This window comes from Centruroides sculpturatus, unplaced genomic scaffold, assembly GCF_000671375.1.
Source record: "Centruroides sculpturatus isolate CEXI.00-Female unplaced genomic scaffold, Cexi_2.0 scaffold189, whole genome shotgun sequence".
Classification (NCBI taxonomy): Eukaryota; Metazoa; Arthropoda; class Arachnida; order Scorpiones; family Buthidae; genus Centruroides; species Centruroides sculpturatus.
This window is the reverse complement of record NW_019384395.1, coordinates 251,341-275,387: the sequence shown is the minus strand read 5'-3', so window position 1 is coordinate 275,387 and position 24,047 is coordinate 251,341. Positions and strand designations below refer to the sequence as shown.

Sequence of the window (24,047 nt, the reverse complement as noted above, 5' to 3'; positions counted from 1 at the left end):
ACTTCTTATCGAAAATTATGTTAAAGTGGGTCAGTTCTTTAATATGTGTAAATCAGATTCAAGTCCTCTCAGAAGCGCAGAGACCCCAGTGAGTTTTTACAGGCCCCGGTATATTAAAAAAGCATTTTAAATTGTATTGTTTTTTAAACAATAAAATTATTTTTAAAATAATTTTTTCTTAATACACAATTAAGAAATACATGGAATGTGAATACAAGCAATTCGTAGCTAATGTTTTTGAGGTCTTCGCAAATGCGAAGACAGACAAATGGCTTTACTGGCCTCCCCTATTATGGAGCCTGATTAGGATATGGTTAAGATTCACAAAATACATTCTTTAAAGATACTATAGATCAGATTTTTAGAAATAAATCAATTATAGAAACTTATATTAAGTATTTATATTTTATGTTTATTTGCAAATCATGTTTTACATATATTAAAGGTGTGTCCACTTTAATATGACTTAAGATAAGGAATAGAAGAATGTATTCTGAGAACTAGAGAGATACACATTTCAAGAAAGATTAATTAAGAACTTCAACATTAAAATGGCATAAGCATTTGATCAACATTCAAAAACTAGGATCTATAAGCATCTTGTGTCTACAATACTAGATCTAATATGTAATTTTACTATATACCGTATCTTAAAATACGGATTTTACATCATAAAAATTAAAATATTACGGAACAAAGTTGAAATGTCATCCAAATATATAAACCAAATATTGATACAATCCATATTATTTATTATACGTTTAGTGTATACTCTGTGTTTATCTAATGTATTTTATTTACGTCAATTCCAAAGACTTATTAAGACTTTACCTACGTTATTTAGCAATCTTTGGAGTTTATTTATGATTAGAAACAAGCTAACGATCGTATAGTAGTCATAATCATATCGGAATTTGGCAAGAGGCCAGTGCATTGGGGTCCAACCAGCCCGTTCGAACAAAAATCAGTGTTGTAAAGCATAACATTCTGTGCTTACAGGCAATGAACTGAACAATTATTACTTTTTTATGTGCGAATTATATTAATGTTTCCGTTCTCACGAATTACAAGTTAAATATCCTCCCTGTATACTACCTTCAACGGATATTGTATAGTATAGAATGAAGTGTTTCACGCATAAGTTATTGATCTGTGTGGTGTATTATATCACACAGAAATGATTTTTCCCGTGTTTTGATATTTTACTATTTTTAGAATGATATTTACACTTAGTTAAATCGGTTGGGATATTTCTTTTGTTAAAGTGAAATGTCAATATATATGAAACATTTTTATGTCTCAAAACATAAGAATTTATACTTAATTTCTATTAGCCAGTTGTTAGTTATCGTTAAAAATTACGCTATTTATTCATTTTATAAATTTATCAAGTAGCCTTTAAAAGCCACTTGATAAATTTATAAAATGAGGAATTTAAAAGCAATTTTTATACATAATTTTCAATGGAAAGAAATTTTAAAAATAGAAAATATCCCAAAAGACTGCGTTTAATTAGTAAAAAATCTGTTCTTTGAACTGAAGAAATGAATCATATTTTATCTAAAAGTTTTGTTATCAAGTTTTATGACATTTTATATAAGCAGATATGATGTAATAAACTTTCATAAAACGAAAACTTAAAAAATATATAAAAGATATGCTTTACTTCTAATCTAAAATATCCTATTTTCCGTTAAAAATGTTAAACGAAAATTTATATTACAAGCGCTGTTAGTTACAAAGGTTATAACTAACAGCGTTTGTAACTTAGCGGCAGGTAGCTAATGTATTAATCAGTTACCAGGATATCTGTGATCAGATGTTTTTGTAAATCTCAAACCAATATTTGATTTATAAAATATAATTTTTAATGAGATAATTTTATTTAAATCGAGTTAAAACACAGACGTGTATCGATCGATCGATCGGGGATCTATATAACCTATATAAATGGAGAGAAGTGGGTAAGAACACAGCAGGAGTAATGATAAACGAAAATATTTAAAAGAAAAACTTTAAAATATTTATATATAAACGTGACAAAGCCTTAAATGTTGAAACGGATGTTATAGCAAAATGACTAGGACTGTAAAATAATAGGTACTGTATATATTACGACATCGTACAAGGAAGTATCATGTTGAATGTTGGTACAGCACTTGAATTTTGTTACAAATACGTTCGATAAAGCAGCAATAATTTCAAATATATTTTACACCCATGACTTAAGTTTATATAATAATATTTATTTAAACTAAATTTAATCATAGAATACATATATGCACAGAAGATCAAAAGTAATGTTTATATAAAGGTACGGTACAGTACAAGTAGATGCCGTTACTGTATGTTTATCCGAATTACACAACACTCCTTTTGTTAAAGATCTCGATTTATCGATTAGTTTTAACGTGACAAAAATTATAAACATTAAATTTTGTGCTGATTAATTGTTACAAAACACTCGCAGAAGTTTATTAAGTTTCTATTAAATGTACGGTACTTGAGAGAGATTTACATATAAATTAAACAAACGACAGCTTAGGGCCTCGTATTATGAGGTTACAGTTTGTCATATGCATTTAAATTTATTATTATTAAATGTATAGTACCTTTTGCAGGGCCGAATATTTTCTTGTTAAACAAGTTATAGCGTAGGACCTCGCGTTAATTAAGAGTCTAGATAAGGCCTTACGCTTTTAAATTTATAATTGCTTGGAGCACCTGTTGCATTTTGTAGCTTAGAGCCATATAAATTTAAACCAACTCTGAATATATTTATAAGCAAGTCCTATTCTTGCGTAGAAACATTGAATCCTGTACTTTATTTGCTATACTTTCGTTATTTTAAAGTATTGTATTTGACGTTTTCTGCTCTTATAAACTTCCCAATATACGAATATTTACATTAAAGTATGAGTAAATATAAAATTTAGCCAAATAAAATTTTCCACTTTTCTTTAAAAGTGAAAAACTATTAAATTTTAATTTTATATTTACTCACATTCTAGATATTTACTACTCAGATTCATTCATACTCTACATGCTGATCCTAAGAAATTTTTACATTACACAACACAACACAGTAACGGTAAAATTACAGAATACACGAGGCGTAACTTCTTTAATTATCTCGGAACATTGTTTCCAACCTGGGGATCGCGAGTCACATACATATGAGTAATTTCGTAATCTTTGTCACCTAAAAGGAATGGTTTTAAAAGTATAAAAATTAGGGATACATCAGAAAAAAGAACGAAATAACCTCATTTATCCCAAAGAATCTCGCTATTTGGACGAAGTTTCGGAGATTTATGACTAATCGTTTGCACTCGAACCAATTTGTCAGTACTTTATCGCATCGAAATACTGGAATTTAATGAATAATTCAAAAGGGGGTTAGTTATATAAATGAATGACGACGTTGCATGACAGGCAAATATCATGTGACGTAATTGCCTCCCGCTGAAAGGTGTCTGGTTACGCAGTTTAAACGCACACATTTAATTATTTTGTCTCCTTTTTTTCTAATCTTAATTTAATTTCCAAATTATTGCTCCGATTAATTAGATTAATTAACTTATTAGTATCTAATTAACAATGTATTTAGTCCAAAAAAATTAGTATGTGCCTCTATGGCCACCATTTTTAATATACTCAGATTAATCTTTATGTAACTTAAATTTATTTAATAATATTTATTTAGAATAAATTTAACCAAAGAAGATCAAGAGTATGTATAAAGATACATTAGGCACCATTATGGCATGTCTATTCGAATTACACAATATTCCTTTTGTTTGTTCTATCGATTTTATTGATTTTACTATCGATATGCAAATTTGATTAGTATTAGTGATTTAAAAATAGATCGAAATTCCATAAGTTTCTGATATAAAAATGTTTTTAAATATAAAAATGAAATAGAAATTTCATTCTTAAATCCTGTTTGTTAATAATAAATTAATCTAAAAGATAAGCGTTTCCTAATAAGTGGATTAAATTCGCCCCGAATCTATATCTTAATAATATCATGTTTACACAGATATAGTTTTAGATATAGACAAATTATGCTTTTGTCTGAGAGCTGTTGCTTTTAAAGGCCTCAGAAAAGCACAAATATATGCTTATCGATACTCAGTAGTCCAGTATTTGTAAACTAATACTTAAGCTTTTTATAATTCAAGTATCGTGAGATACGAGCTTTAGATTATATAAACTTATATAAAGGGCCTCGCAAGTCCAAGTGTGCTTAGATCCTCGTGCAACCCAAGACAGCCACTAATTTATAGTAAGATAGTTAGCTAACTGAAAGAATATAGTTTTTTTTTTTTAATTTTTCTTGCTCTGCGAGCACTAAGAAGGTTTTTTTCAGGTTTATTGGCCAGGCACACAATAAGGTAGCTAAATGATGAGCACTGACATGTTTGAATCAAATCATTCATGAAAATGTCTGAGGGTATAATCCGGATTCGAAACTTGATCCCTCAGAATCAGTTTTCGCAATCTGGTTGTCACTAAAGTACAAATTCTCAGAATTTTAAGGATGGTTTTGAAAGTGATTAGTTTAGTAATGAGAATTTGAGTTTACATAATGTATTAAACATTTCGCTAAGAATGTGATACATATACAAAATGTTACAAAGAAAAATAATAAAAATTATTTTCAAAACAATTAAAAAGCAAAATAATGAACAAAGGCTTTAAAATATTGAAGCAAGGGTGCTGGTATCTTGTTAATGATATTGATGAGATGAAAGAGAATACTATATATCTTCATGTTGTCTGTTCTCTTTTTCAAAAATTACTATCAAAAAATATCGAAAAAAGATCATTTGTACCAACTTGCTATTCACGAAACGCTTCAAATTTAAACTATTTACCATCCATTTTGTTACATTAGGAAATGACATTCCTAACTCAAAACATGAAAATGACATTCCTAAGGAGATAATACTTCCATTTTTAATCACAGTAAATATATGCATGGAAAGAAATATTGTTTGTTTTTGTTAGTTACGGCAACGCAACACTTGGGCGATCTGCCTAGGAGTGGATGCCTTCCGGGAGGTCTTTTAAGGGTAACTGTCCCCTATTTAGACATTAAAGACGTGGAGAAAACCTGGAAAACTCCACGTGGTCAGCCCGTCCTGGCGAGGCGCGAACCCACAACCGAATTACCAGTGTTCAGGGAACGGAACTGCTTGCCATTGGTGGGCCGAAAATTAATATTGAGTGGGCTCAGACTCAAATACATGATGATATCAGCACTCCATGAAATCCAGATCACAGACATAGAGAAGGGGCTCGAAAGTTTAGTCTTTATGCAAAAAATACAATAGAAAAGTGACGTAAAGTAAAAATTTCCTTTGGTAAGTGATGAAAAATCTGTTTTTCTTTATTCTATTCATATATTTTATGGTTTTCGGAATTATCTAGGACCTCAGGTTTATGACAGGCCCGGGTCTCTGAGAGAAAGCCCTGAGTTGATCTGACAATTGCAAAAACTAAAACTAATCAGCTACAGATAAAAACTGGAATTCATGGTTTTATTTCTTGCAACTATTTTTACAATATTTTACGTTCGATCAATATTGTTATGAATCTCACTGCACTTGTATGTATATATGTATATATAAAACTCATGTGACATACTTAATCCAATAATTCACTGATCCATACTGACCTGAATCTCATATTTATGTGCGGGATGAAGACAGATGAAATGATTTTCGACGTAATAAGGTTACGATCAATTATTATCCGATTTAAATATCTAAAAAAAAAAAGACACAAAAGATATTAATCTACTGCCGGAGAATATTTATTTTAAATATGTAAAAAACAGCCAAGTAATAATAATAAATTAATACAAAGCTTATGTAAATAGTCTACATCAAACGAATATTTACACAATTCTTTTATAGCTTAATTTATTTACACAGCTTCAAGATTTTATGTTTAATTTCTTCGATTTTCGAACACCGGTTTAATCTGAATTAATTCAGGAATAAATTACTTTATAGGTTTAAAAAAAAGCATTTGTGTTTGTTCTGTATGGCTATATGTTAGTGTCTTGCTGTCTTCTTTGTCTGATTAATTATTTTGAAATTATTGTGATCCAATCCTTTATAAATGTTACTTCCATCATCCTTAAAAGTATAAGTATAAATTTTTTGAAGAAAAAATTCTTCAAAAAACTTGAGACTAAACATAAATCTTAATATTAATTATATAATGAAGTCTCATCTAATCCGAGTAAAACAGGGATTATGGCAGATAAAATTGCTCTATATTGGTATTTAATTATATATATATATATATATATATATATATATACAGTGTATATAAATGAAGAAGTTTGTTTGTTCGCTGCATACTCCTAGGCCGTTTGACCAATTGCTACAAAACTCAACAATTACGTTCACGTATTTCTAACTTAGATAATGTCGTACATCCCAACTCAAAATACCGATTGAATTTTTATAAATCAATTAATTTCTATCTACATTAGATTTGCTTGCTTTACACGTAGCGCCATCTATTGGCAAAAAATGAAAAAAATTAAAATTTTTACAAGAAAGGTATAACTTTTAAAATATATATATTATATTCACTTAATTATTGCGAAATAGACGCGCTATACCATTACTTCTACAGATAGCATATCGTACTTGCCTGCGTGGAATCGAACGTGTAGGGTCCAGCTTCCCATAAAAGTCTTCTTGGGATGACGCCCTTCGGCAGACTTGTCGCGTTGCCGTAACCAAATAAATCAAACTACAGTAATTTTAACGAGCGATTATTTATTACGACATCGTCGCGATGCCGAACTGCAATTTTTCGTCACAATATTCTTAATTCTTTTAGCGATGTCTTGCCCCTGTACATTATACTTTTCCTGTTAGCAATAGAGTCGTACTGGTTATTTATCTAACTTCTTTAAGGGATAAATTTGGAATTGAAGTAACATGACTTCCGGTTCAACCGGAAGTTCGTATGTATATAGTTAATATGGGCCTCCTGCCTCAATGCTTTTCACATATGGCCTCGATTTTCATATATCTTAGTCCGTTCTTGAGATTAAAGAAGGACAGCAGACAGACAGCAGAAGAACAGTAGGAATTTATAGGTCTACAAATTTTTCAAATTGCAGCCCAATAATTTTTCTATAAACGCGATATTTACGAGAACATACTTCCCACGTAGTTTATATACAGTAATCTGTTGCAAAAGTACTGTATAAACACTTTATTATCACTTGTAAATTCCAGGAGATCGTATAAATATATTTAAAAAGGTATATATATACCTTTTTAAATATATTCATTTGGAAACTTTTTAAAATTATAGGCCTATATATATATAATTTTAAAAAATCTTCCAAATGAATATATATATACATATATATAATTTTAAAAAGCTTCCAAATGAAAGTTGTTTTAAAACAATGAATATAATAAAATTACACTGTTCTTTTCAACAGTCCTTTTTTATTATCTCTTCGATAGTCATAGTTCGATAGCAAGGTCACCTGACTTCTGAAATCTGGTCGCTAATCACTTTTTGCTTTGTCTGCTGAATATGAGGCGAACGCCATGCATACAGGTACAGCACATCCGATCTACGCTGTTTTGTATATATTTCATGATACTTTTTATTGTGTTCAAAAAATCTTTTCATAATGGTTCTGTAAGAAATCTGTTGACTGTTCGAGTATTAGAAAACTGACTAATAGAAGATTTAGTCAAATCTCTACATAACATATACCATAGTGTAGAGAGAGAGAGTATATCCCTATCGCTATGTATCCTGAGTGGGGATGTATCATAAGATTAACATAGATCTTTATAAATCTTTCTTAAAATAGTGCTCCTTTATGCGGACTATTGCTCTAAAAATGCTGGAGACAAGACGCTCGTTTAAACGGACTTCGCTACTATCGGCTACTCTGGATCGGAATTTGAACTGGATTCGATTTTTTCTGTCTTAAATCAATATGCTCTCGTATGTATCTGATATTTTTATGAATACAGTCGACCCCCCTATAAGATAGAGATACGTTCCATTCTCTAGGAATCCGCTTTCTTACGAATCCTTCCAATCACAACCCGACACGTGTCAAGTTTACGGACTACGGCTGTTTGAAAGATTTTCTTCCATAAAATTAATCGATTCTAGACTAATCCGACTCAACATTTCCAAAATACGTATATATTTTTTGGGAATAATCCGTATAAACTACGCTATAAACAAAAAATTGTAGGATTACTTACCGAGTGTCACCATTCGACATTGCCATTGCTCAACATTGTTTTCGTCGCGGAACAGCTCAGCAAAGAGCGGCCGATTTCTAACAACTTATTTTTCTGTGAAAACTTCGTAGAACTTCGGAGACATCATTAATATAAATAATTTTAATCGCCGTTGAATAAGAAATGTTTCTTTCACAAGAAATGTATAAAATTACAGTACTGTATTAGACTTACGGTACCTAATTTACATACTGACAGACGATAGTTAGCGTAAAAATCTCCGTAGCGTGGCGCCACGCTAGACGGCGGAAATTATATATTTAATTATAACAAAGTTACAATAAGTTAATATATAATTATATATACAGTACCTAATTTATATATAATTAATATATAATTATATGTACAGTACCTAATTTATATATAATTTATATAATACTGTCCAGACGATAGAAATCTCTCCGTAGCGTGGCGCTACGGACGGCGGGAAAGTAGTTCGGCTTCCCGATGACGTTTGAGGTGTTTATAGGGAACTTTTACTATTTTTTACGGATACCGGTAGCAATTTTTTCGTAGTTTTATAGGAATCGTAACTATAGGGACCGTAATTATAGGGGGGTCGACTGTACTGTATATCCAATAGGCAGTCGTATTTATCTGATATTTTTATGGAAATTTAAGTCCTCAAACAATCTATGTAGAACAATTGCTGATAATCTGAATCCATTATCTATATAAAATAATGCTAATCGTATATAATTATCTTTTTGCGAAAACGTCCATTCCATTGTTCACAAATTACAGTATATGTATCATAAAAGTTGAGAAACTAGAGGATGTTTAAATATATTTTATTAAATTACTCATGAGATAAAAAAGTTGCATTTTGCGAAGTGTAATAAAATTCTAAATCAAACTGTGGGTTTCGCGTTAAATTTTATGTAGTTCAAGATTATTTTCTTATTGGGCTGCAATTTTCAAATTGCAGACTTATAAATTCCTAATTGTGTGTATCCGTCTGTTTCCTATCTGTCCTCCTTAGTCTCGAGAGCGGAGTTAGATAAATGAAAGTCGAAACCAGTTATGGAAAGCTTAGAGGCAGGAGGCCCGATTAACTAATACGAACTTCCGGTCTAGAGCAGAAGTCACGTTATTTCAATTCAAATTTCTTTAGAACGGAATTAGATAGAGGACCGGCATGACTCTGTCGTTATCAGAAAAATTATGATGTACAGAGGCAAGATACTAGTAAAATCGAGGGCATATATTTTAAATTAAATAAATTAAAAATATGATTAAACATTGCAGCCCGGCGTTATGACGATGTCACAATCATTTTGCCGATTTTTAATTGTTTAAAATATTAATGAAATAATTAATTAGTTTGTTTAAATTAAATTAATTCAAAGAACCCCCCAAAAAGACTCATAAGAGAAGGACATTTTAAAATGCAAATGAACACTAAAAATAACCGGATGGCCAATGCAGTTAAAGTGTTGGCAGGGACCGGCTGTGGCGAGCTTAAATGGGACGGGGATAAAGAGGACTCTTTTTTCCCTTAAAGGAACCCCTTTAACCTTTTGTTTTTTGAGAAAATGAAATACTGGAATGTTTCTTTATTAATAAAGGGAATCTTAAAGATATTATTTTCTGTCAGTAAAAAATAACGTTAATTTTATAGAAATAACCACTATGACTCACTAAGTTTTCTGTAGGTCCGGGGAAGAATTCCCAGCTCCACCTTCCTCTCGATGTCCCTATGCATTAGCCTATTGCTTCGGATGACCCAGAATCGAATCCGAATGGGCAAACCCAGAAATTTTTCACGGGCGGTCTCTCCGGGATATGTCGGGCCGCTCGGGCCCCTTCCCTTACCATTTGGCCGCTCCCACTGCAGATATGATTTAAAAGGCCACTTTAGTACCATAGGGCGGAAAAAGTCAAAAATAAAAAAGATGAATCTATAGTATAGTAATATGCTGAATATTCTGACAAAATATTGTTCTTCATTTTTATCTCATATTTTCATGTTTTATGTGCATTTAGGTGCGACTATGCAGACACGAGCGAGCGAGAATATATGGCGAGAAGAGACGAGATGCGATAAATATCAAAACCTGTCAGATATGTGCGAGAACCAGAAATTCGCTCTCGCTAGCGTTATTTCTCGCTTCTCGTTTGAGCATGGTTTTCCTTTGCGAAAACTAAATCGCTCGCAACCTCTCGCTCGCTCTAAATTCGCGTCTGCATAGTCGCACCCTAACATCTTCATAACCAGGCCCTATTCACAGACAGGCCAATAAAGCCATTTGGCCTGGCCCAACATTCTCGGGGGTTTCAAAAACGTTACGAAGTATTCCATTGTATTTCTTGTATATTAAAAAAAATACCGTTATTTTTTTAAAAAAAAAATCAATTTTTAAAAGAAATATTTAAAAAACCGCACCATAAGTAAATATAATTATATATTTGTTACTTATACAAGACCTTTATTTTTGTTACATATTATTATTTGAAATATATAATACTGTACTTTGTTTTGCTTTTTTTAAAAATATACTAGAAGTTCAAAAAGAAAGATGTGTAAAGTCAAGATTGTACAGGCTTCTCTTGACATCTGAAAAGTCCTATTCACAACTTTTAATTATAACAAGTTTAGTAATCATAGTTATCAGTATATTTTTTACAAAATCTCTTAAAACTTAAACAATAGAACTGTAAAAAATTGATATTAAAATGAAAATTCATTTAAAAATTGATGCAAAATAGAAATTAAAAAAAAAATACTTTTGGCATCCTTCTATAATGCCAAGATTAATAAATTTATGAAAGTATTTTTTGACAATCGTCATCCCAAGTTGATATTTAATTTTTTTTTTAATTTATAAAATATTTATAGATCTTAAAAATAAAAAAGTGTTAGAAAAATGACTCAAATTTTATAGGCCTACTCATAATGAAATTTGATATCTTTTTGATTTGGCTCTTAGAGCAGGGGTGGCCAACAGTTTTTGCCCCCGGGCTGAATTGGAAAGAAAACTTTTTCCACGGGCCGAACCGGAAGCTGCCCTAGGAAGATTTTGAGGTGCTGCGAGATCTCATTGTGGTGTCACCCCGTAGAGACTGAATTGTAGATAGAGATTACAGATACATTTTTCACATCATCATGCTTTATCAACACTCTACGCTGTACTTACGAGATTTGTAATGGAGGGTTAACTCTAAACGCACAGTGAGTTGTTGACCTTTTTTTTTCCTTAGGAGTCAGAATTTTTCATCGAGCTAATCGGATTTCAGTACATAATATTGAAAGATTGATCGCGGGCCACATAAATTCATTAGACGGACCAGATCTGGCCCGCGGGCCGTATGTTGGCCATGCCTGTCTTAGAGCATTCATTATGTATTACATCTGGTATAGGATGGATTTATATGTGAGACCCTAAGTCAGTATTTATCAACCTTTTTTAAATATTGGCATCCCCATCTCGGTAACATCTTATTGCGGCACCCCTACTTCTTTCTTATTGCAGAACTATTGCGCTTTTCGTACTTATAGTAATACACGTAAGTGTATTATTATACACTTACTGTTCAGCACTATTTCGCGGCACCCCGGTTGAAAACCACTACCAGCGACTACCTAAAGTTATAGCAGTAAACAAGGCACAGTCTAGAGCCGAGTGGCGTACCGTGGGTGTCAGCCGCTCGGGACGGAGGAAAATTTCGGCCCCCCCTTATTTAGGTATTTCAATTTAAAAGATCAAAATTCAGTTTTGTCACAGAACAAGCAATGAAAAATTCGGTGGTAGTGCAGCGACCTGTTTAAAATAATTCTATTGGATATTATTGGTGTATATAATCGCGAATGAATCATACAAGGAAAAAAAAAGGTCAACAGGTTTCGCAGGAACTCCTCGGATGAAAAAGTTACTACTTCATCCGGCGAGCCGATTCCCGGACTGTCCGGACGATAACACTATCGTAGGCGCGATGCAAGTATAGATTTGGATGTTTCCAATTTTTACAAGATATTATTATTATTTATTGTGAAATTTTGCCGCCCCCTAAAAGGTAATTTTGCCGCCCCCTAAAAAGTGCCGCCCGAGGCGAGCCGCCCCTGCCGCCCCCACTACGGTACGCTACTGTTAGAGCCTCAAACTATTAAATTTTTATTCAATAGCGAGAAATTGCCTCTTACGTGTTATAGCGTAAGGTTTCGAAATACTTTAAATCAAGTCTTGACGCGGTGCCACGTTTTATTGATGTTTTATTTCTACTGTTTAAATGAAAGTTTATTGCTGTAAATGAAACATTTTTGTTCTCATAAAAATAAAATGATTTTTATTAGAAAATTCTTTAATTAATTAAATTTTTTCAATATTTTCACTTATTAATGTTTCCATCCATATTTTGTTAGAACTGTTATTAACATGGCTAATTTACATGACAGTTCAGTTAACATGATAACAACTGAAACGTTTATTTCCATAAGTTAACATGACAGCTGTTAACATGATAACCGTGATATGAGGCAGGAATTACTAATATTGCTTAATAGAGCTGAATGATCACACGTCAATGTAATATTCAAACGGTTTGTTTTCCACTGAAAATATATTCCATTAATCATATTTTGACATCTGCTGATGATTTCTGAATAATTTTATTGACGAAATCGCTTTATCAAGTTCGTTATTCGCAGAAAATTTCAGCTTCTATATAACCGAGGCCGTGAAAAACGGTCAGTGTTCGTAAGGCTAAAGCCAATTACCAAGAAAACCCGCAGGGAGGAGCCAGAAAGGCAATTGCTACTCTTGATATTTTGCTTTAGTTTTTTTCCTTTGTTTCTTTTTAATAATAGGTGTACAGAGTAGATGTATTTTAGAAAAGTAGATTTTCCTAAAATACAAGTATTTTAAGTTTTAAGTATCTATTGTCTGCGCGCGACTAGATAGCCCTTCTAGGTCCTAAGAACTATAGCTTAGAGATGGCAAAATGTTAAATCCGTCTCTGCCTCGATCCCTAATTCTAACTTTAATATTTCCTAGAATAAGAATAGATTCGTGTGTTGGATCTTAAATGTGTATGTATCACTCCGCCACCGTAGAAAACAACAAAAATTCTTCGAAACCTGATGTTTGCATTATTGAATTTTTTTTAAATAGCTTTATTCGGGATTCGAAGAATTTTTGTTCTAATTCGTAATTAACATCGAACTATTTTCCGTAGCATATGTAAATTAATGAATATCAGCTCCATTCTTATTCTGGGAGAGACTATACGTATAGTTCTCAAGATTTCTTTGGCCTGTTTTCATTCGTACCTACCAGTGTCCGAGTAGGTAAAACCACTGAATACTGGTCATATGTTCGCACCTTGCCAACGGGCTGGCGGCCATGTGGACTTTTCCGTATTTTCTTCGCTCCAAAAAACGCCTAAATAGGGGTCAGTTTCCCATAAAAGACCTCCCGGGAGGCTTTCCCCCGGCAGATCGCTCATGTCTTGCGTTGCCTTAATTGAATCAAACCAAAGAAAAAAACTTGTCTTTATTCTCTTAAACTCTAGGACAATGGTTCCCAAAACTATTGTCATAGGGACGCTGCCAAAACTAGTCAGAGGCGTCGCGACCAAGTTAGCCATTACTGTATTTTAATTATTAGTAATGCGTTGGCAGTGTTCCTGCAGTGCATTTTTTATAAGCCTGCCTAAATTGTGTGTCTTGAGATCCTTTTCACTAGAACGTTTTAAATAAATATTTAAAATATATAAAAACCTTTATTTATTTATTTATTTATTTATTTGAGAATTAAGTTACGTTCTTTCTCTGTTAATGAGAGAGAGAAGAAAAAAAAACAGAGAAACAATTTTTTACAGACATTTTTAATTCTCTTTTGTGGTTCATCTCATAAGTTAAAATTTGTGGTCAATGCATGCATGACATATGAAAATAATTTTATTATAAACATTTCATACAATAAAAATATAGTATTTATTATATGTCTAAGGACTATTAAGTTATTTCCTTTATTTGTTTATTGTTATTTACTGGTTATTCCAACGCACTAATTACTCTTGGAAAAAGTACTGCCTAGTCTATGTTTACTCCCTCAAAAAAAAATATATATACAGGCATAATATAGGCTTATACTGTATATTGGGGACCTCTGCCAGATGGCAGCAGGTTAAGAAAGCCGAGAATCACAAAAGTTTTGGAACCACTGCTCTAGAACTAACATTGTTCAATACAGAATCCTTTAAATTTTCTTGCATTCGATTAACGACCAAGAAAAGAAATGACTTCCTTTGCCTGACTTTAGACAACAATTAATTTTGATTCATTATAAGTAAGTTATGCAGAGAGGTAGATGGCTGAGGCGGTTAAGACAGCGTGCTATTCTGGAGAACTCGGTATCGAATTTGGGCGGTCGAAAAACTCCAGGAAGTTCTTTTTTTGGGGGGGGGTGAGTTTGCCAGCCGCTGATTTTTTTTATACAACCAGGATAAGCAGAAGCCCAGTCAGTTTCGGACTGTGATTGGTCAAAACTTGTCACGACCGAAGTGTATGGCCGCTATCCATCCGATTTCTATCGTCTTTTTTGACTCGTGTCTTTGCTCTTGCGAAATGAGATAATTATCGTTAGCGCATATTCTTAAGATATGTTAGCATGAAATGGTATGCATCAATATTTTGTATTTAAAATTTGTATATACGACCGTGAGTTAGAATTATTACATTGTTAGATAAATTTTGTTTATTTTATTCTGGTTCTAAAAATATTTTGTTTAGCTACCAAATGCAAATCGTTTTTTAGAAAGTGAAATAAAACTTAAGTAATGATATTAATATATATTTGTTTTATAAACTAAAATCGATTTCTATTATAATTAATAAAAATTTTCGTTGAAAAATATAGATCCAATCACCATAACAGAATACAGTATGCTTAGTACACAAATCTTATTTTAGTAGAGGAAAAGGTGGTATTATGGAACACTGCGGGTATTATGGCTGACCCGGACGGCAAGTGAGGTTTGTTCGAACAGAAGTTCCTGACGCATGCGTATGTCATTTTGCAATGCGAAGAATAATGTGCAGTGCATGTCGGTTCTAAATCAGTTACAGTTAGCGACTAGGGAGACTCGGGTAGGAGTAACGTAAGTAACCTGGATGACTTAGCTCTATTGGATATTGGAGGTGTATATGAATACGAATAAATCGTACAAGCAAAAATAAATAAATAAATAAATAAAAATGAAAGGTCGATAGGTTGCGCACGGTTTCGCCGGGTACAATTAATAGTTCATTCGGACGGTGAGTCGATTCTCGGACTGACCGGATGGTAACACTATTCCCCGTGCTCATTTCAATCGGTACGAATCGTAGGTGCGACGAATATATGAAATGAAATGATTCAAATTTTTACAAGATATTATTATTATTTATTGTGAAATTTTTCCGCCCCCTAAAAAGTGCCGCCCGGGGCTACGCCACCACTACGCTACGCTACTGGGAATAATAAAGGCGAACTGTAGCAGACTGTGGCTGAACTGAACTAGGCAGACATCCATAGCAAGGGAAAAACCCGTTTTACTCAGTTAAACTGTTGTCCATACAGTATTTAATCAGCAAATTTGTTTTTTTTTTTTTTTTTTTTTCAAAATTCGCAAGTTTTGAATGCTAAGTTAATTTAATTATTTTTAAAATATAAATCGTGTAGTTATAGGGTTCACTGGTGCATGTATTCCGTTCCAGAGACTTAGGGGTACATATTAATCTGTGTGATGTTCACGTTTTTTTAAATTTTGGTCTTGACAGACTTAAGTTAATTCAAGATGGCGATACGTGAAATACGGACCCCATTGGTGCTTTTACAGTAATATGGAACTCAACTCCTTCGAACTCTCTCTTTGCAAGCAGACATTCGTCTGGAGCAATTTGTGAAAAAGACACTAGGTAGAAAGCCAATTCTTCCCGAGAATATCGAAAAAGAGCTGCTGGAATATATATTGTTGATGGAGGTCATAATTTTCTATTATAAAAGCATTTTTGCGATAAAATACATTGGAGTAAATAATTTTGTAATTATTTAACATTTTTTGTACTTTCCTGTTTGTTTTTGGCTACATTAAAGCATTTTTTTGAAAATATACAGTAAGGTTCCATATTACCACCCGATTTTCTCTAAGCCTACTTTCTGACTTTTTGTACAAAAGCCTTCAAAAACCATACTTATAGTTACACTAGCGAAAATCCAACTAGGAACATTTAGTTTAATAGTTACCAGTACTTTTCGCACAAAAAATGTGGTGTAGTTATTATACCTTGTTTACAATTCACTAAAATGTAATTGGGGTTCCATAATAACACCTTCTCCTCTATCTAATATTATATAATTTAAATTTGCTTATTAATTTATGTTGTACTGTACTTATTGATTACAAATAATTGTAACTGCTGATAATGTGATAAGTGAAATTAGAAGTTGTAAGTAGATTCTTGGCTGATTAGATTTATATGCATTTATAATTTGCATCATCAGAAGACAGATGAAAGTAACTATAATATATTAATTGCAATTATAATAATATTTGTTTATTAAAATCTTTAATAAAACAATATTTTTACTATCATCTTATACGTATATAAAAAGTGTATACAATTTATACATATAAAGAAAATCACTGATCCATGTATAGCTTATTTATTTATACATTTTCTTTAGAAATTGTATTTAATTAAAACTTCTCTTCCTTTCCACGTTCAAAAACATTTAGGCTAACTTAAAAGCACTGTAACAGAAAATTAGAAACGGGTTAGTTTACTGAAAATGAAGAATCATTAGATAAACCTGCAGGCCTCATTTATGTAGTTTTATTAACATTATCATCCGGATACATTAAAATCTGAGCAAGTATGATTTTAAAAAGCATAAATTATTGAGTAAGTTTAATTAAAATATAAGAGTATAGCGTTTTATTATAAACGTAGCAAATAAGTGTTTAAAATATGAAAATGTATATCAATAATTCATTCAAAAAATTCATCAATACGTTTGCTTATAAATATAAATACTAAATATAAGTGGATAAATATTTATTTCTGAATAAATTATAGAAATATACAAAATTATTGAAAAATACTTAAAACCTGGTAAAAATATGGTACATTAACTCCTTCTTATATAGTTATTTGTAAAAGTTATACTGTATTTTCATATTTATGTATCATGTAAGTGATTCATTTGTTTTGTTTGTCATTGGGCTACAATTTAAAAAAAATGTAGACCTATAAATTCCCACTGTCGTTTGTCTGTTTGTTTGTCTTTCCTTAATCTCGAGAACGGAGTTAGCTAGATGAAAGACGAAACCAGACATGGAAATCTTAGGGACAGGAGGTCCCGATTAACTATATACAAACTTCTGATACAAACTGGAAGTTAATTATTTTTATCAAAAACTTCCCCTGAAAGCAATTAATAGATGACCGGCATGACTCCCTCCATTGCTAACGGAACAGTATGATGTTCAGGGTCAAGGCACTACAGTACTAATTTGAGGTGGAAAGCATATATTTTAAATGAAATAAATATAGACTATTATTAAAATGAAATTAAGAATATCATTGAAAATTGCACCCTGGCATTGTGACGATGTCGCAATAAATAATTGCACGTTTTAGGTACAGTACATACAATAGTTATAAAATAAAATTAAATGTATGGAAGTTTGTGAGTATAAAGTGCGCGAATATGAAATCACAAAATTGAAAATAGCTATTACTTTTAATTCCATATCTTTAAACTTTTGTAAAAATTTTTTCAATTAAAACATAGAAACATAATACTTATGTAAGAATTTAGTATAAAATTCATCTTTAAAAAATTGCAAACATTTCAATGATATCAGATTTCTTACAAACATAAAACATGATGCGCTTAAAAGAATAATATAACAGTGAACAAAGAAGTAAAATGTTGGTTTATTTAAAAATTAAGTATTAGCACCCTTCAACGGCAGTTCAAGCGTGTCAAATTTTCACCAATCACAGCGCGACCCAATGATACTTCTGCTTATCGTAGTTGTATAAAATATTTTTGATATATTTTAAATATTTAGAAAAAACTCTTTCATTGGTGATGTTTTTCGAAATTGGTATTGGGGAACAGTGAGATGGCCATCCCACCATATACACCACTACAGTGCATTTACACATACATACACACACACATCATAATTAGATTCCACATTTGATTATATTTATCGTGTTTTGGGATGGAAAGGATGGTGGGGATAGAGTCAATCCCTAAAAATCATTAAAACCATTATCATAGGACTAAAGTAAGTCCTCAAAGTTTCAGCCTTCTATCTTAATTAGAAGTGGAGGAAATGTGAGTTTCAAGATTTGAGGACTTGATGATACAAGTTAAAAAATTCAGCAACAAATTGCTTAACTTTCCCGGCAACATTTAAAATTGCCCATGTAGCGCCATCTGTTATCATATTTTATTCAAAAAACTTTTTATATTTTTGATTATTATAAAATGGCAAATAGCTTAATTTTGAGGATAGAGACAAGTTTTATAAAAGAAACTGTAAATGCTAATAACGAGTAAAATCGTTATTTAAGTCCGATCCTACTAGAGATATGACACACGATCCCCTTTATCTCCCCACCCCCTCGACTTTTAATTAACCGCTAAAATTTAATAGCATTAATCCCCGTAATATATAAACTTCCCTGCAAAATTTCGACAAAAAGCACAGGAGTTATTAAGCTTCAAAGAAGGTAAAAAAATTCCCCCACACAAAAGCTTCCATACATAAAGAAAATATCCTCGAATTTTTTTTTATTTTATTTTTTATTTTTTACATTTCTCGACGTTTCAAGATGCCCTGAGTCCAAAAATATAAAAATCTTGGGATGTCATTTTTTGACCGATCGCTATCATTTCCCTCTGTTATATAGACTATAACAGTCGGAAAAGTAAAAAGGGTCTCTTAGTGCCCAAAGGACAAAAAGAATAAAAATAAAATATACAATACATTCAAATATTTGATAAATTCCTCTGTATATAAATAAATTATAAAAAAACTACACGTATTGATTAAATTTACATAATTTTTTAATGATAAAATTAGAAAAGATTCATAAATTAAATGACAAAATAACTCATTTTAAAATTATCTACTTACATTAGATTTTAATAATTTTCATGTTTAATTTAATAATTCAGACTAAACAAACGACAAATTCGATTAATTTCTGTCATAATGGCCCAAATGAATTGAACAGTACATGTACAGTACAGTACTATACTGAACAGTAACAATATCTATCTGATTTTTTGCTTTGATGGAAAGGACCTTATATCAATAGTTATTCTGTTTTTGATCATCTCAGTTTCTATTTTGATTTTACTTACGTTTGGGATAATTTCTCATATTATAAGTCGAAATACAAATGTGAAAAATCTTTTGGAGCTTTAAAAATCGATGCATCACAAATCTTTCGATTTCCACTTTAAAAAAATTGTTTGTCCTGTGACTTTTTGAGCAAATTTTATGCGCNGGAACTTTTACTATTTTTTACGGATACCGGTAGCAATTTTTTCGTAGTTTTATAGGAATCGTAACTATAGGGACCGTAATTATAGGGGGGTCGACTGTACTGTATATCCAATAGGCAGTCGTATTTATCTGATATTTTTATGGAAATTTAAGTCCTCAAACAATCTATGTAGAACAATTGCTGATAATCTGAATCCATGATCTATATAAAATAATGCTAATCGTATATAATTATCTTTTTGCGAAAACGTCCATTCCATTGTTCACAAATTACAGTATATGTATCATAAAAGTTGAGAAACTAGAGGATGTTTAAATATATTTTATTAAATTACTCATGAGATAAAAAAGTTGCATTTTGCGAAGTGTAATAAAATTCTAAATCAAACTGTGGGTTTCGCGTTAAATTTTATGTAGTTCAAGATTATTTTCTTATTGGGCTGCAATTTTCAAATTGCAGACTTATAAATTCCTAATTGTGTGTATCCGTCTGTTTCCTATCTGTCCTCCTTAGTCTCGAGAGCGGAGTTAGATAAATGAAAGTCGAAACCAGTTATGGAAAGCTTAGAGGCAGGAGGCCCGATTAACTAATACGAACTTCCGGTCTAGAGCAGAAGTCACGTTATTTCAATTCAAATTTCTTTAGAACGGAATTAGATAGAGGACCGGCATGACTCTGTCGTTATCAGAAAAATTATGATGTACAGAGGCAAGATACTAGTAAAATCGAGGGCATATATTTTAAATTAAATAAATTAAAAATATGATTAAACATTGCAGCCCGGCGTTATGACGATGTCACAATCATTTTGCCGATTTTTAATTGTTTAAAATATTAATGAAATAATTAATTAGTTTGTTTAAATTAAATTAATTCAAAGAACCCCCCAAAAAGACTCATAAGAGAAGGACATTTTAAAATGCAAATGAACACTAAAAATAACCGGATGGCCAATGCAGTTAAAGTGTTGGCAGGGACCGGCTGTGGCGAGCTTAAATGGGACGGGGATAAAGAGGACTCTTTTTTCCCTTAAAGGAACCCCTTTAACCTTTTGTTTTTTGAGAAAATGAAATACTGGAATGTTTCTTTATTAATAAAGGGAATCTTAAAGATATTATTTTCTGTCAGTAAAAAATAACGTTAATTTTATAGAAATAACCACTATGACTCACTAAGTTTTCTGTAGGTCCGGGGAAGAATTCCCAGCTCCACCTTCCTCTCGATGTCCCTATGCATTAGCCTATTGCTTCGGATGACCCAGAATCGAATCCGAATGGGCAAACCCAGAAATTTTTCACGGGCGGTCTCTCCGGGATATGTCGGGCCGCTCGGGCCCCTTCCCTTACCATTTGGCCGCTCCCACTGCAGATATGATTTAAAAGGCCACTTTAGTACCATAGGGCGGAAAAAGTCAAAAATAAAAAAGATGAATCTATAGTATAGTAATATGCTGAATATTCTGACAAAATATTGTTCTTCATTTTTATCTCATATTTTCATGTTTTATGTGCATTTAGGTGCGACTATGCAGACACGAGCGAGCGAGAATATATGGCGAGAAGAGACGAGATGCGATAAATATCAAAACCTGTCAGATATGTGCGAGAACCAGAAATTCGCTCTCGCTAGCGTTATTTCTCGCTTCTCGTTTGAGCATGGTTTTCCTTTGCGAAAACTAAATCGCTCGCAACCTCTCGCTCGCTCTAAATTCGCGTCTGCATAGTCGCACCCTAACATCTTCATAACCAGGCCCTATTCACAGACAGGCCAATAAAGCCATTTGGCCTGGCCCAACATTCTCGGGGGTTTCAAAAACGTTACGAAGTATTCCATTGTATTTCTTGTATATTAAAAAAAATACCGTTATTTTTTTAAAAAAAAAATCAATTTTTAAAAGAAATATTTAAAAAACCGCACCATAAGTAAATATAATTATATATTTGTTACTTATACAAGACCTTTATTTTTGTTACATATTATTATTTGAAATATATAATACTGTACTTTGTTTTGCTTTTTTTAAAAATATACTAGAAGTTCAAAAAGAAAGATGTGTAAAGTCAAGATTGTACAGGCTTCTCTTGACANTAGATGCATAGAAAATATCAAAATTTAATAAATATATTGATTGATATTTATATTTGATTTTATTTAGATGACAGTGTTGCTAATTAATTCAAACTATCTTAAATATCACTATTTTATTTTAAATGTAAAATTACTATAATAGAATAATTATTTTAAAGAAATACTGGTGATACTACTAAAGTTCAAAGATTATTTTATCATTTTTATAATTATTTTAATATAATTAATAAGACTTGTGTAAAATTTATTATAACAACAATTATGGTTTAATTAGTAGTACAGCACTGGATTACTAAGTAAATGAGCCAGGATTTAATCTTTGTTTCTGCCTGTTGCAGTCTGTGTAGATCTGAGATCCATTTAAGCCTCCTTTCCAATGGTTACCTGGATGGTGATCTTTGAAGAATAAAGTCAAAGTTGCCATGGAGCTGGATACCTGACCTACTTCTATGGCTGGGCCTTGAATAGGAATGATCTTATACCATCTCTCCCTAATATACTTTCAAGAAACACTGGAAGGGGCACCTTAGACTTCTTTTTTTATTAATTAATTATTCAATTAATTATCAAAGTAAAATAATAAATTCTTAAATAGTCGTTCTAAGAAAATAATATTCAGGCTTCTTGCCAATAATAAAAGTTATTATTAGGTTTGTTATTAAGTTATTAGGTTTGTTGACTTAATATAAGTCAATTTTAGATAAAGGGAGAAAATGTATTATCTAAAAGTTTCAACATTTACTTACTTTTCTTTTTCATTGTATTATTTATTTAAAAATAATTTTTTTTTACTAAAAAGTAGAAAATGGAAACTAATCCCAATTGCAAGATCTTTCTTTTAGTTGTGCATTATAACTGTTTTGGTTATTTTTATATTACCAGTATATACAAATAACATCTAAAACCTGATAGTTATATATTAAAACCAAATAATTGCCAGATTATATCTGGCTCTATTATTATTACTAAATTATTAATAAGTAAATGCTAAGTAATTTGGCACTAGAGGTAGGCATTGGGCATCATCTCTTGTTAAATATACCATATTTACTCGCATATAAGACAAGGTTTTTATTAATTTATCAGTTTCATATTCCTAGGTCTTCCTATATGTATGAGCGAAAGATTCTTTGCGTTTTTGCATATAATTTTTGTGAACCATGTATTTGCATTTTTTACTGGATGCTTACCCTCTTGTATTTAAAAACAAAAGTATTTTATCCAGATCGTTTGAATCATTCTTGTATATTGTTGAGTAAAGATGAATAGCAATAGGAAAAGCAAAGCTTTTGAATTGAATTCCAAATTGAAATTCCAAAATCACATGGGAGCTCAATATAAGTTTTAATCCATTCCCACATGAAAACAGTTGATTATTTGGAAATCAGAATTTGGAGAAACTCATAAGTGTAATTGACGGAGGGTGAATTCGACTGTTAAGATATCAATCGACTGTTAAGAATTGGTAAAAAAGGTTCCCTTTTTTGCCAATTCTTAACAGTTGAATTCACCCTCCATCTGATTGTCCAACTTTACATGAACAAATCATGTTGTTGATTTTACAAGATTTTTCCTTAAAGTCTAAAATGTCAGTAATTTTTGTGGGACAATGTGTGCATTTATCCTCATTTGATATTTTACTTGTGATTAAATGAAATAAAATTAGAATTGTATTAATAAATCTAATTTTCTTTATTTTTATCTTTAAAGTCACACCTCGTCCTATATGCGAGGTCATCTAATATGTGAGTAAGTATAATTCAATTAATATTTTAATAATTAATTTAAAAGGTTCTGGAGGAAGAGAATTGGCCCAAAGTGGAACTTGAACCTATAACTCCTGCTTACTAAGCAGTTGCATTATCAGTTATACTCAGTGGTGATATTCAGCGGGTTCGCACAGGTTCGGCCGAACCCGTTGTTAACATTTTCAAAGTTTTCAGAACCTTGTTAAACACATGTAACATTTCTCAATGGTTTGATTCTTTTAAAAATATTAAAATATACGTATTATACTCTGTAACACTACTAAACTAGAGGCTTCCGATGCACCATTTGAGCGAAAAAAAAATTGTTAAGGAAAAATTTTCTGTTAGCGAACCCTTTGTTAAATATTTCGAATGTCATCACTG

At 31.6% G+C, this 24,047-nt stretch overlaps 2 protein-coding genes across 3 annotated transcripts in view; one reads left to right on the top strand and one right to left on the bottom strand.

Moving 5' to 3' along the window:
* The window catches only part of LOC111618357, a 30,800-nt gene extending 27,152 nt beyond the window's left edge, over window positions 1–3,648 (bottom strand). Inside the window, exon 1 of the mRNA XM_023359864.1 lies at window positions 3,266–3,648. Within this exon, the coding sequence (XP_023215632.1) occupies window positions 3,266–3,270 (5 nt within the window). The 5' untranslated portion in view covers window positions 3,271–3,648. The remainder of the gene's footprint in view (window positions 1–3,265) is intronic.
* Window positions 1–24,047, top strand: part of LOC111618356 — a 64,504-nt gene that overhangs the window by 13,632 nt on the left and 26,825 nt on the right. The gene's annotated exons all lie outside the window — the stretch shown is intronic.